Genomic DNA, 14,305 nt, shown 5'->3' with positions numbered 1-14,305 from the left:
CCCAAGAATACACGCAACAAACAGCATCAATTTTGACTAAACTTTGCTCGAATTTCTTGTGTTTCCATGGGTTTTTTGTTAGTTTTTGGCCGAATAAAAAAAACCCTTGTTTGGATGTTTATTTTGAGTTGATTCTGAATCAAAATTGTTTGTGGGAAACGTTGACCGTTTGGAGATGAAACTAACGCCGCCGGAATCGTCGGAAAAGGTGGCCGGAACGGTGAGATTTGGCCGGGTAAGATAGCGGGTCGCGTGACCCGTTTGGAATGGAACCGGGTCACCCGTGACCCGGTTGGGTGAAGAAGATGATATAAACGACGCGTCGTTTGGGTTACTGCTGACGTCATCTGCTGACGTCAGCACGACACGTCGTTTGCTGACGTCAGCAGATGACGTCAGCAGGCCAAAAAAAAAAAAAAACTTATTTATTTTTATTGATTTATTTTTGTTTATTTATTAATTAATTTAGTGATTCAATTGTTCAATTTATTTATTTATTGTTTGTGTATTTGTTTAATTATCACATTCCAATTTTATTAAATTAAATTAAATATTTATGATTGGAAAATTGGATTGTGTGAGCTTACCCAAAGAGGCTTTGTGCCTAGTTGGTATAGTAGTGTGGGATTTTAGGTACTCACCTGTCGTGAGACTTATTTTATCTGCATTATGTGTACCAATGTAATGTATATTGGCATAGTAGATGGGATGTTTTATATTTGCTTATTTCATGAAATTGCCAATATGTTATTTTCTCCCATTTATTAACCAGGGTCTATGCGGGTAATTAAGCTACCCTGTCGGTAGTTTTAGTTGCTTTGTATGACGCCTGGAATGGCAGTGGAAGTTAATTAAATGCCATGTATTGCAGGTTCTGAGTTGCCCTGTCGGTGATTCAGTTCAATGCATTTGATTGTGGTTATTTGGTTGACTGTCCCTGGCCCGCGTAAGGGTATCTTTAGTGCTACAAAGACCCTAAGCGATATTTGTGTTTGTGTTTTTGTGTTGAGGGGCTGGAAAATAGTAATTGAATTGTCTTAAATTTTTTAAATGTCTTGTTGTTTACTATTTTTACAGCTAGTAGCACCCCAAATCTTATGCCTATGACTGCCATGATGAAATTGGATGGGACAAATTATCAGAAATGGAAGAAAACCTTAGTTATGAATTTGACCTTCATGAAATTGGATTTGGCTTTGGAGATAGATCCACCAGAGATTCCGACTGATGAAAGTACTGTAGCAGCTAAGAAACTTTATGAGGATTGGAAGCACTCTAATAAGTGCTGTATGATGATGATGGAGAATTACATGGATGAGGCCATATATGCTAGTATTCCTAAAGTGGATACTGCAAAGGGACTTCTTGAGGAGATAGGAAAGAAGTTTATCAAGTTTGATATGAATGAGAAGCATCATTATTTGGACCTATTGAACAATACCAAGTATGATGGTATTAAAGGAGTAAGGGACCATATTATGCTACTTTCCTCCTATTATAATAAGCTGAAGGATCTTAAGATGGACATTGGAGAGGAGTTCTTGACCTATTCTATAATGAGGAGTCTTCCATCACAGTTTGATAATATAAGGTCGAGTTTGAATACTAAGAAAGAAGGTTGTAGTTTGGAGGAATTGACTACTATCCTTGTCAAGGAAGAGGATGATATTAAATTAAGTAAGTCTAGGTCTGTTGCTATGGTTTCACATCAGGTAGATAAGTCCAAGAAGTTTTTCCAAAAGAAGGGACATGGATTCAAGCCAGGACAAGGTTTCAAGCCTGGGCAGGGTTTTAACCCCAATAGGAAGAAGTTTTCTGGTATGAAGCCTAAAGGACCTAGGGATGGTGGTTTTCAGATTAGAGAAAGGAAAGAGTACTTCAATGGAAGATGTGGATACTGCAATAAAGTTGGGCACAAGAAGATAGACTGTTGGACCTTAAAGGGAAAGCAAGAGAAGAAAGGTAATATTTTAATGATTGAGACCAATATTATCGATGTGCCTATGAATTCTTGGTGGTTAGATACTGGAGCAACAATTCATGTTACTAATTCATTGCAGGGGATGATAAGCCGAAGGGGCCCAACCAATCTTGAGCAGCATGTTTATATGGGAGATAGCTCAAGAGTGAAGGTGGACATTGTGGGAACAATCAAGTTGAAGCTTGCCACTGGATATGTTTTGGAGTTGCAAGAAGTTTCTTATGTACCTTCAATAAGAAGAAACTTGTTATCTATTTCTGTTTTGGATAGTCAAGGTTATAGTTTTTTGTTTGGAAATAACAAAGTTGAATTATTTAAGGATGGTAAAGTTGTAGGTTTTGGAACTTTATGTGGCAATTTATATAAGCTTGATTTATTTAATAATGGTCTCAATTTCTCTGTTAATTCTATTGTTGCTTCTAAACGCCCAAGAGTTAATGACAATTCTTCAATGTTATGGCATAAACGTTTGGGACATATTTCTAGGCACAGGATGGAAAGGTTAGTGAAGGATGGGATACTTCCTAATCTTGATTTCTCTGATCTGTTGACTTGTGTTGAATGTGTGAAAGGGAAGTTAACTGCCAAGGTAAGAAATGATAAGTTAGCTAGGTGTGGAGATGTTTTGGAGTTAATCCACACTGACATATGTGGACCTTTTACACCAATTGCTTTGGGTGGTTATAGATATTTTATTACCTTCATTGACGATTACTCTCGTTATGGACATGTTGAGCTTATTCGTGAGAAGTCAGATTCTTTAGTTGCCTTTAAAGAGTTTAAGGTAAAGATGGAGCTTCAAAAGAATAAGAAAATAAAAGTTGTAAGGTCTGATAGAGGTGGTGAGTTTTATGGTAGGTATGATGAAACTGGAAGGAACCCAGGGCCTTTCGCTATTTATTTGCGTGAGTGTGGCATAGATGCGCAATATACGATGCCTGGTACACCTCAGCAAAATGGCATAGCTGAGAGAAGAAATAGAACTTTATTGGATATGGTGCGGTCTATGTTGGCAAATTCTAGGTTGCCAGATTATTTGTGGGGAGAGGCTTTAAGGACGGCAGCTTATATTTTGAATCAAGTTCCAAGTAAGTCCGTTCCTAAGACACCTTTTGAGTTGTGGTCAGGAAGAAAGCCTAATTTGCATCATTTTCGAATATGGGGTTGCAAAGCTGAAGTAAGGATTTATAATCCCCAAATTAAGAAGTTGGATCCTAAAACCATTAGTGGATATTTTGTTGGCTATTGTATAGGATCTAGGGGTTCAAGATTCTTTTGTCCTTCTCACACCACTAGGATCGTGGAATCAGACAGGGCCATTTATTTTGAAGATGATTTTGGGTTTGATGATAGTAATGGTCCAAGGGAATCTCAATTTAGAGAAGAAAGTGTTTTCATTCCCAGTATAATTGTTCCTGATAGAGATATTGTTGATCCAGTAGTTGATGAACCAGTAGTTGGTCAGAATGAACTCATTGTTGAAGAGCAGGATATTCCAGCTATTGCAGATGCTAATGTACCCTTGAGGAGGTCACAAAGGACTAGGAGATCAGCTATTCCTGATGACTATGAGGTTTACTTGCAGGAGCATGAGTTTGACATAAGTGATGATTCAGATCCAGTCACTTATGAGGAAGCCATAAGCAGTTCAAATTCAAATTTTTGGTTGGATGCAATGGAAGATGAAATGAAATCCATGGCATCAAATGGAGTATGGGATTTGGTTGAGTTACCAGAGGGTAGCAAGCCTATTGGGTGCAAATGGGTCTTTAAGACTAAAAAGGACTCCAATGGTCAAGTGGAGAGGTATAAGGCTAGACTTGTAGCTAAAGAGTTTAGCCAGAAGGAAGGAATTGATTATACAGAGACTTTCTCTCCTGTATCCACAAAGGATTCTTTTAGAATTATTATGGCGATTGTGGCGCATTATGACTTGGAGTTGCATCAGATGGATGTCAGAACTGCTTTTCTGAATGGTGATTTATATGAGGATGTATATATGGTTCAACCAGTTGGTTTCCAACAAACGGGGAATGGTAATTTGGTTTGTAAGCTTAAGAAATCTATTTATGGTCTTAAGCAAGCTTCAAGACAATGGTATCTTAAGTTTGATGAGGTTGTCATCCAAAATGGCTTTAAGGAGAATGTTGTTGATAGATGCATATATATGAAGGTCAGTGGGAGCAGTTTTATATTTCTGGTGTTGTATGTTGATGACATACTTTTGGCTACTAATGACACTGACCTATTAGCTGAGACAAAGCAGATGTTGTGCAACCATTTTGATATGAAAGATCTTGGTGAGGCTTCTTTTGTTTTGGGCATCAAGATTGTTCGAGATAGGACTAATTATGTAGTGCAATTGTCTCAGAGAGCTTGTATTGATAGAATTCTTAAGAGATTTGATATGCATAATTGTTCTCCTGGAAGTGTACCGGTTACGAAAGGTGAAATGTTTTCTAAGGATCAGTGTCCCAAGAATGATAGAGAAAGGATGGCAATGAAGAATGTTCGCTATTCTTCAGCAGTAGGTAGTTTGATGTATGCTCAAGTTTGTACACGGCCTGATATAGCCTTTGCTGTGGGTGTGCTTGGTAGATTTATGAGCAATCCTGGTCCTATTCATTACCAAGCAGTTAAGAAGGTCTTTAGGTATCTTCAGGGTACTAAAGATCATATGTTGACATATCGTCGCACCAACTCTCTTGAAGTAGTGGGTTATAGTGATGCAGACTATAAAGGTTGTGTGGATGATAAGAAATTTACCACTGGTTATATATTTATCATGGCAGGAGGTGCTGTGTCTTGGCGGAGTGCCAAGCAGTCAGTGACAGCATCCTCGACTATGGAGGCAGAATATGTGGCGTGTTATGAGGCTACTCGTCATGCAGTTTGGCTACGGAATTTTATCCGTGATTTAGGAGTAGTTGACTCCATTGAGAGGCCTATTATGATGTATTGTGATAATACTGCAGCGGTGTCTTTCTCCAATAATTTAAAAGGTACTCCTGGTGCGAAGTACATTGATGTGAAATATTTTGTGGTAAACGAGAAAGTTGAAGAGGGCCTCATTACTGTTGTTCACACGCCGACTTATAGCATGGTGGCAGATCCACTGACCAAGGCTTTACCGGTAGGCATATTTGAGGAGCATGTGTCCCGTATGGGATTGTTAAGCAGTTGAGACTGCTGTGGGTCAGTGGGAGTTTGTTATGTTTTCTGTAGTAATATCCATGTTGAGAATTATTTATTTCTTTGAATATTTTAATACATTGATGTATGTGGATCATTATTTATTTATGAGATGATTTATTACACATATTATTGCTCCTTATATTTACAGGCCTGTTGAGACTATTAGTCTATGTATATGTGTATGTTGATCCACAGGTGCCATGGTGAATCCCTACTACCTAGTTTGGGTATATTGTTGTATCCTGTCGATACGCAATGTGCTTGAATGAAATGGTTTTGTGTGTTGGGGGATTGCACATGGTTAGGTAAATCTCTACTACCTAGACTGAGTTTATGGCATGCAAAGTGCTCAGTTGAAATGGTAACATGTTTTGGGAGATTTACTGAGAGAATCTCTACTGCCTAGTCTAGTATATTGTTGTGCCCTGTCGGTATACTATATATTTGGATGAAATGGCATTATGGTTCGGGAGATTCTATAGTAAGTGAGTTTGGATTATATGATGATGATTATGCAGTTCAAGTGGGAGAATGTTGAATTAAATTAATATTTGTGGACTTGGCATAATCAATTACTCACTTACAGGGCCTATTTATGCCATTAATGGGACTGGCTTATTTTATTATTTTGTAGTAGGGCCCTTGGTCACACACTCTCTATAAGACTCTAGTTGGCCCATTGGACTGGAGGACCAACTCTCTTTATAAGCCCAATGACTTATCCATATTTTTCCTAGTATAATTATATTATCAAATTATTATTATTTTATGTGTGTCAAAATTAATGGATAAGTCTGACTTGCAGAGACTATTTAAAGGTCTAGGGCAAGCAAACAATTGATGCCATACGGTATTTTGATATTAGGGTTTTCAGAGATCTGAGAGTGGTTTGAGAGTAGTGTGTCCATAGGCACTACTTTACATTATTTTTTATTTTGCAGGATTAAAAATCTAATTTATCAATGGCTGCGTTTGGAGGTTAGTAAATTATGACTTATGGAATTTATTATGTATATTTAGATCCATAAAAATCTAACATTACATTCATTTTCCTTCACTAAACTTAAAAAGCTTTATTATTTTAACTAAAAGTATTGTGAAATTTTAGAGTCTATGGTTTTTTTTTTTTTTTTTTTTGAACAAACAAAAAGCATATTGCTAAACATTTGTTTATCTGTCAAGTTACGATCATAGATTTTATTATATTTTTTGTCCTCACTAATAAATTTGTTTTGGCTCAGCCCTTGCCTGCATGCAAAGGCAACCAACCAAGATTTGGATCTGATTTGTCATCCATAATCACCAACCAACCACACGATGATTCGATGCAATGGGCTTCAGAAACCTTCCAAACACTTTCTTGACCTTGTAAACCTTATTATCTGCAAGGTTAAGGAACCTGCGAGTTGGAAAATTAGGTGCGTCTACTAGTTAATTTGATTGTACAGTGAAGAAGATTTCATACTAAGAGATCTGTAGGAAGGTTGGACCAGTCTGATTGTGTCGAACACCTTTTGGCCGTTATTTCTAACCTAACTTGAAATGCAAGCAAAGTTGTAGAAGAAGAGACAACGAAAGAGTGAAATGTGAGACTTGAGTTTGGAAAATAATCTCTGTATTTATAGAGTCGAATTTGAGTTGGGAATTGAAGCATAAACCGATTAAGAAACTAAAAAAACATTGAATCCATTAGAAGTTACTAAAATTAATATACCAGCAGAGTTGTAAATTATATATATTAATATATTTTTAATTTAACCATTGGATGTGACTTGTTTTAATCTGATGGTTGATAAAACACCCACAACGTCACCGAAGGCCCAAAAGGAAAATAAACTAGTCGTTTGAAATAGATGGCTCTTATTTATTAAAACAGAACAACAAGAACACAAATATGTATATATTCTATTTAAATTGAGCCCCCAAAAAAAAAAAAAATTCTGGTTAAAAAAAAATAGTTCATATATAATCTTAAAACAGAAAAAATAACAATTAGGATGGCAAACATTCAAATATTCAGGAAAAACAACAGTAAAAATCAGAATTTTAAAGCAGATATACAAATATGCAGGAAAAACAAAATTAAAAATCACGGTTTTAAAGAAGAAACAGAAAGAGGAAAAGACAAATAAACATAGATCATAAATCATAATCAAAATAGTGCCTTGGTTTCTCCAATATACATGAAAACATTAAGCTATGAGGTGATATGAATTTACTGAATTGTCATATATGGCATGGAAAAAAAAAAAAGAAAAAAAAAGGCAGGCTAAACAACTAAATTGCAATAAAAAGGAAGAAAAAAAATACGAAGTCATTGACAGTAAGCTTGTATGGGGACAAGCGGAAGGTTCAGAAGCAGTGGATGTATGGATTCGAAGAAGAGAAAACAGAGGATTTTGGTTGTACAGTTCAACGTTGGCAGTCCCAAGAGTCATGGAGAAAGGAAGTGAAATTTACAGTTTTAGCCAAAATAAAGATTGATTGTAAAATTGGGCCCAAAATTTAACCAATAGTGAGACATGTGGGCCTTAAGCCCCGTAGAGGTTTTGTCTCACAGCCGGTGAATTTGGCACAATAACTACCACAAAAATATCAATCTGAGTTATCCATATAATAACAAAGAAAAAGAGAGCGTAATACGGTGTTATTTTAGTCGCACAATTTAAAGATTATGTCTTTCTCTTCTTCTTCTTCTTCTTCAATTGCTACTGCTACTAGTATTAGTAATGTTTTTGAGACTGGAAATTACATGACAGTGCTCCATAGTGTTGAAGCAGGGAAGTCTTCTGTAACTCCAATCCCACCTCCAATCCCACTTTTGATTGGCATGCCATCATCAGCAGGAGAATTCCCACTCGTACTTTTGCTTCATGGTTACCTTCTCTACAACTCTTTCTACTCTCAACTTATCCAACATGTTGCTTCCCATGGCTTCATTGTTATTGCTCCCCAGGTTTGATTTGGTTTCTTTCTCTCCTTTTTCACAAATTCCGTGGCCTACAATACCCCATATATAACTTAATCTTTAGCTTTGAAAAATAATCATGAAATTAAAGATGGTTTTAATTACATTTCTGTTAGATTATGTGGCTTCAATTTTGGTCTGTAAATTGTCCTCTGATTCTATTTTGCTTTCTGGCTTCTTCTAGTGCTTTTAGCTGGTTTTTCAGTTTTTGCTGGATGACCCAATTAAATATCGCCTGATTCTTATCTGCTTAGACATCAATCTGACCACAAAAATATAGTCTTTCTTTTAAAAAAAAAAAAAAAAAAAAAAAAAAAAAACAGAACAAAAAAGGTGACTTAGTTGGTTAGGACCTCTTACATCTGACAAATTATTTTTAATTGAGCGTTAGAAGGTTAGCATCTGCAAATTTTCTTCGATTCATTGTTTATGGCTTGCGTTAGTAAGCAATACAGGCTTCGTCTCTGATGCCTAGATGTCACAATCTTGGGGGCAAAAATGTAGACTTCTGCACTAAACAAATTATTGACAGCATCTATCACATGGCGTGTTTTGATTGGTTATCCAAGTGGCTATCCTTTTCAACATATGCATTCACAAAGGCTTTCTGTGATTTTGTTTGTATTTATTCCCCCATATTCTTCTTTGTTTGAGGGCTTTCTTCCTATTGTTCACATTAAAATGCCATCTGTACTAATGCTCCAAAACTTTGAGCTGTAGAGGTGTAGTTTAAAATGCAGACCGAATTTTTATTCAATTTTGCTTGACCTTTTTTTTAGAAAAAAAGATATGTTATTTTTTGCTTCATTTTATTTCTCATCCACCAAATCAAATATGTTTCAATTGCTTTTATACTTGGCTTATAGATTATTTCATTCCTTGCTGTGAAAAACAGTTATATTCCATTGCTGGACCAGATGCAAGTGATGAGATCAAATCCGCAGCAGCAACAACAAATTGGTTATCTGAGGGACTCCAACACTTGCTTCCACCCAATGTTCATGCAAATCTAAGCAAGCTAGCACTTGCTGGCCATAGTCGCGGTGGAAAAGCCTCGTTTGCACTAGCTTTGAGAAAAGAACTCACTACCCTCAAATTTTCTGCCTTAATAGGCATTGACCCAGTTGATGGAATGAACAAAGGGAAACAAACACCTCCACCAGTACTCACCTATGTTCCCCATTCATTTGATCTTGATATGGCTGTGATGGTGATTGGTTCGGGTTTGGGTGAAGTGAAAAGGAATCCTCTATTCCCTCCTTGTGCTCCTAAAGGTGTTAACCATGAGGATTTCTATAATGAATGTAGAAAGCCTGCTTGCTATTTTGTAGTCAAGGATTATGGTCATCTTGATATGCTAGACGATGATACTAAAGGGATTAGAGGGAAATCTACTTACTGTTTGTGTAAAAATGGAAAGTCTAGGGAACCTATGAGGAAATTTACAGGAGGGATTGTGGTTGCATTCTTGAAAGCTTATCTAGAAGGTGATAATAGCATATTAATGGCTATAAGGGACAGGCATGAAATTGCACCAGTAGAACTTGAAACTGTTCAATTTCTTTTGTGAATCTTACATCGTTTGTTTAAATAACAGAGGAATAGGAATATAAAATACAGCAATTTCCTTATCTGTTACTTGGATATTTTAGTGGCTCTGGACAAGCCTCTGCATATTTATAGTGAAAAGTCAAACTTTGATTGGTAGCAGAAAAAAAATACTCTGTAGAGAAACTATTATTTTTTATTTTTTTTTTCAAATTTTTTGTGAGCGCGCGCCAGTATGTTTGATAGACGCAAAAATGAATAACAAATGAATTACTTTATAAGATATGCTATAAACCTGTAAATTTATGTACTTTGCCTTTATGGACAGGAGGAGAGAAAATGTGTTTCAGGATTTTAATGGAATTTAATTCTTTAGCCATTGAAAAATTAAACTTGTGAAATTCTTAATTGCAGATGGTGTACAAAACACACAGATACTTGTCAATAACACATAAATAGTAAGTTCATTGATCCATACATTTCTAATTGGCATGTAACATCAACCCAAAAATAAAAATAAAAAATGGCATACCTAAATTTTCCAATCATATTTTATTTTCTATACCATATTTTGTATTTTTTTAATCAAGTTTTTATGCTACAAGAAAACTAAAATTTGTTTTATTTTTTCAGTGAATTATAGCATGTAATTGTTTTAAACAAGGTGGATTACGTCAAATTATATGTTATTACTCATTAGCTCATTAAATTGGAGGTGGTTCCCCCCTCCTCATTTAACTGTTTCTGACTTTGAAAATTACAAATTTTGATTGATTTGTATTAGATTTTAACAAATGTCCTCTGAGCAAATGTTTACTGAGCTCCCTAAATCTACCACTTGTAGGTGAATTCTAATCTTGTGAATGATCCAATTCCATTACCTTGAGGAATCAAAGCAGCAGGAGAGAAGCATGGGATAGAAAACTTTTTTAGTCATTTTACAAATTTTAAAATGACTAGAATATAATACTTTTAATACAGTTTTAGTCATCATATAAGTTTTATGAAAAACATTCTTCCAATTCTTTTTCAAAATGTATATATCTTTTTTTTTTCTTTTTTGAGGGTATATTCCTTAAAAAAAAAAAAATACAACCCTACCGTAATAAAATAGAATATCTGAAAATTGTAAACTTATAACAAATAAATTATAGGGAGATGCGTAGCTAATTGACATTATTAATCGGAAAATTGTTTCAAAAAAGGAAAAAAAAGTTAATAGGAAAATTGAACTTTAAAAAAAAAAAAAAAGGAAAATTGAATTTTGGATGAACAGTGGTTTCCTAATTTTCTGATAAAAAACAAATAAAAGGAAAGAATGAAAGACAAAAAGAATTTTAAAAGAAATGATAAATCATGACCGTTGTTATGTTTGGTTGCCATGCGTTGTTAGATTCTTAATTAACTAAAACGTCGTCGTTCTCCAAAGGTTTTATTTTTGTCCCTTTTTTAACATTAAAAAAAAAAAAAAAAAAAAGACAGACAAAAACCCCAACAAAATTTGCCGTAGGCAATCGCCGTGAGCGAGGCTGAGAAAGAATCTGTCGCAGACGGCAGCTCTTAGCCATCGACGACGGCAGCTCTTAGCCATCGACGACGGCGGATGATCTCTCCGGCAGCTTAGCTATCAATTTCAGGTGAGTTTTCACACCCTTCGATTTTTCCTAATCTATTCTTTCTTCGAGTTCTGTATTTCGCTTAGCTGGAAAAAAAAAAATTACTCTTAGTGACTTTTAGGTCATGTTTTTGAGTTTAATCCATTGACATGGTGCTCCAATTCAGTCTAATTCTAGAAAGTTTTAATCTTTCGCTAATGTTTGGAGATTCTTAGTTATAATGGCATTCTTTCTTTGGTTCTCTAATGTTATTTTGGGAAAATATAAGAATTATTTTTTTAGCTTTTCAATTTTCCCTTATCCTCATTTTAATTAATTTTTTTTTTCTAGTTGATATTTGTACTAACTAATAAGAATTGTAGAGACATCATTTTTGTTCTGTGTATTCTTGTTTCTTAGTTACTATGTTTCTTCAGTTACTTTTTCACTCATTTTTATTTGAAAGTAATTTACATTCTTTATTATTTTTTTCTCTGTAGATCTTGATGTGAATTACATTCAATGTGAACCTGACTGTCACTTGCTTGGGGTGTTTGAGCTCTCAATCTCTGGTTTTCTTTGGGATGAAGATGTATGTAGTTAGCTTTTTTTATATTGTGTTGGTCAGTTTTGTGTTTCCTATATGAAATATATACATATATATATATATATATATTTTATTCACTACAACTTTCGCAGACTGAAGGAAAATGCTGGTGTGCTTACCAATTTTGAAGTGCTCAACTTTCTAAGATCCAAAGGGGCTTCAAAGGATCCAACACGGGTCCTTGCCGATGTTGCACCATCTGAGTATAAGGTTGTAATTATATTTTTGTGGCATATCCTTTTTTATTTTTTCTTTTTTATTTTTTAATTGGAATGACAGTAATGGAAATTCTGTGTAAAGCATTGGCCCTGTCTTATGTAGGTTTATGATTATTTGGCTGGGACTGCAGCTTGCAACCAGACAAGAGAAAATGTTGAAGAGTTCTTCGAGAAGTGTAAGAAGTATGACCTTGCAAAAGCTGAGGTGCTCAATATTCTGCATCTTAGGCCAACTACTCCGGTGGAAATTGACTTGGTAAAAACTAATTATCACTTCTTCTAGGCCCTTAAAATTAAAAAGGAGTATAGTTCTTGTAATGCATGCATAATAAGAAGAAATGGCTGTTTGTAGTATTTCTGGTACCTGAATAAATTTGTCTGGGAGAAAACCAATTTTAAATGCAAATTTAGTTTAATCCCATTAGGTAGACAAACTAACAATGTAAGATTTCATGGTTTATTGTAATTTCTCAAAATGGGATTCATATATTGATATGTTAGTTTATTTGTTACTTTATTCTTTTACAGATTGTAGAGCATTGTGAGATGCGCTTAGGAGATGATGTTGAAGAGTTGATAGAAATGGTGGCAGAGGTATTGCCTGCTCCTCCATCTAAACCAGAGAATGAAGAGACAATAAATGAGGCTAATGAAGCAACTGAAAACAAGAGAGACACTGGAGAACAGATGGATGTGGATCAAGGGAAAGCTGCAGATGGGTAACCGCTCATCATAAGTTGACGGTATATAAAAACAACATATATAACTCTATGCTTGAAGTTTTATGTTGAAGAACGTTTTAGCATCTAATTGAGAAGATTTTTAAACTGTTAGTTTTTTGTAGTGTTAGGATTATGAAAAGAAAATGAAAATGAGTTTATGGCTACTGTAACTTGTGTTTTGTTGATAGTTTTGCCATTGACTAGGGATCATAGCTATAAGTTGTTCGAATCTAGGGCAGTAATCTCTTTCTCAGTTTGCTTCTAGTTTGCAGTTAGTATTACCTTACTATTTATTTCATCAACTTGTTATTTTTTTTAGGATCAAAGTTTAGCCCCTCCCATCCTAAATTGCAAGTGATTTTGTTGAAACTTGAAACTTCATATGCTCTTAGGTTCTTACATACTTCCGTACAGAAAACTGAGAGCTCTCCACATTTTTTGTCCAAGAGCCTGTTTTGATGATCACTTCTTGGAGGTGATGGACCACAATATCGAATTCACTCAAATAATTCATGACCGACTTTTCCTCTGCCTAAAAATACTTGTATGGTAAAAATAAAAAATTAAAAAATTAAAAAATAAAAGAACTACTAATTTATCCTCCTAAACATCTTTTAAGAATATGTGAGCTTTATATACGTCCCGGTAATCCAAAATTTTATAAATTAATCTGCTATAAAAATTGGCAGCAAATTTGTTCCAATAACCTTATAATGCTTGCTTTAGCACCAACCCTAACAGAGGGCTGAATGGTCTCCTTCCCCCGTTATTTAATTGAAACCCAGAGTGGAAAAGGCAAAGGGACTGTTTTGGCAGGGTCATGCTATAACAAGTAGGAAACATATAATTTAAGGGCAATATATAATCACGGCTCCCTCTTTTTTTCTTCTCTTTTTTTTTTTTTTTTTTTTAATCCCTATTAATTAGTTTTTTTTATGTAACATATTAATTAGTTTGATGGTCATGAATACTTAAATTATTTAGACGGAGATGATTTTTCTTATAAATAAATTTAGATGGTGCAAGAATGCAAATAAGTATATTTTACACTACCTTAAAGAGAAAAAAATGATTTGAAAATGCAGTTTCTTGTCCATTTGAATGAAATTAATTAGCAGAAAGAATGGGGAATGTATTTCGAACATTATGTGAAGAGATAAGAAAATGGAATCCTAGGTAACAGTAGCACATATACGTTATCGGTACTAATGGACCTTCATATATTTTCTCCTTAAATAATTTCTTCATTAAACATTCACCATCCTGATATGACATAAATTATCATGTTTCTATTGGAACCATGTACTAACTTAGGCATTCCATGATGCTTATTGAGTTATACACAAGCTAGAAGTATTTTGGATTTAAATATTTTAAAATTATTTATTGATTTCGAATATTTGAAAACTATATGTATCAGGTGAGGATGAAGCACATTCCAAGTATAATTATAATTGACCATGAATTGAAT

General features: G+C 34.7%; 2 protein-coding genes across 2 annotated transcripts; both read left to right on the top strand.

Annotated features, from left to right (window-relative positions):
• Positions 1–7,784: 7,784 nt before the first annotated feature.
• LOC107423104 (chlorophyllase-2) lies at positions 7,785–9,775 on the top strand. Its single transcript, XM_016032622.4, has 2 exons — positions 7,785–8,132; positions 9,040–9,775. Exons 1-2 carry the CDS (start codon positions 7,851–7,853, stop codon positions 9,712–9,714), a joined length of 957 nt encoding a protein of 318 aa, XP_015888108.3. The 5' UTR covers positions 7,785–7,850; the 3' UTR covers positions 9,715–9,775.
• A 1,390-nt stretch (positions 9,776–11,165) lies between these two features.
• On the top strand, positions 11,166–12,998 carry LOC107423117 (uncharacterized). The gene is made up of 5 exons (XM_016032636.4): positions 11,166–11,329; positions 11,788–11,879; positions 11,987–12,104; positions 12,216–12,368; positions 12,641–12,998. The coding sequence occupies exons 2-5, from the start codon at positions 11,872–11,874 to the stop codon at positions 12,833–12,835; spliced, it is 474 nt and encodes a 157-aa protein (XP_015888122.3). The 5' UTR covers positions 11,166–11,329; positions 11,788–11,871; the 3' UTR covers positions 12,836–12,998.
• Positions 12,999–14,305: the final 1,307 nt, after the last annotated feature.

Source organism: Ziziphus jujuba, chromosome 3 (assembly GCF_031755915.1).
Source record: "Ziziphus jujuba cultivar Dongzao chromosome 3, ASM3175591v1".
NCBI lineage: Eukaryota > Viridiplantae > Streptophyta > Magnoliopsida > Rosales > Rhamnaceae > Ziziphus > Ziziphus jujuba.
Note: the sequence above shows the minus strand (reverse complement) of the source record. Positions and strands in the feature narration are given on the sequence as shown.

Excerpts from the sequence above, each read along its gene's own strand:
- LOC107423104 (XM_016032622.4), top strand. The coding sequence starts at position 7,851 with ATGTCTTTCTCTTCTTCTTCTTCTTCTTCAATTGCTACTGCTACTAGT. Across the intron at positions 8,133-9,039 it reads TCATTGTTATTGCTCCCCAG|TTATATTCCATTGCTGGACC; the intron begins GTTTGATTTGGT and ends TGTGAAAAACAG.
- LOC107423117 (XM_016032636.4), top strand. Across the intron at positions 12,105-12,215 it reads TTGCACCATCTGAGTATAAG|GTTTATGATTATTTGGCTGG; the intron begins GTTGTAATTATA and ends TGTCTTATGTAG. Across the intron at positions 12,369-12,640 it reads CTCCGGTGGAAATTGACTTG|ATTGTAGAGCATTGTGAGAT; the intron begins GTAAAAACTAAT and ends ATTCTTTTACAG.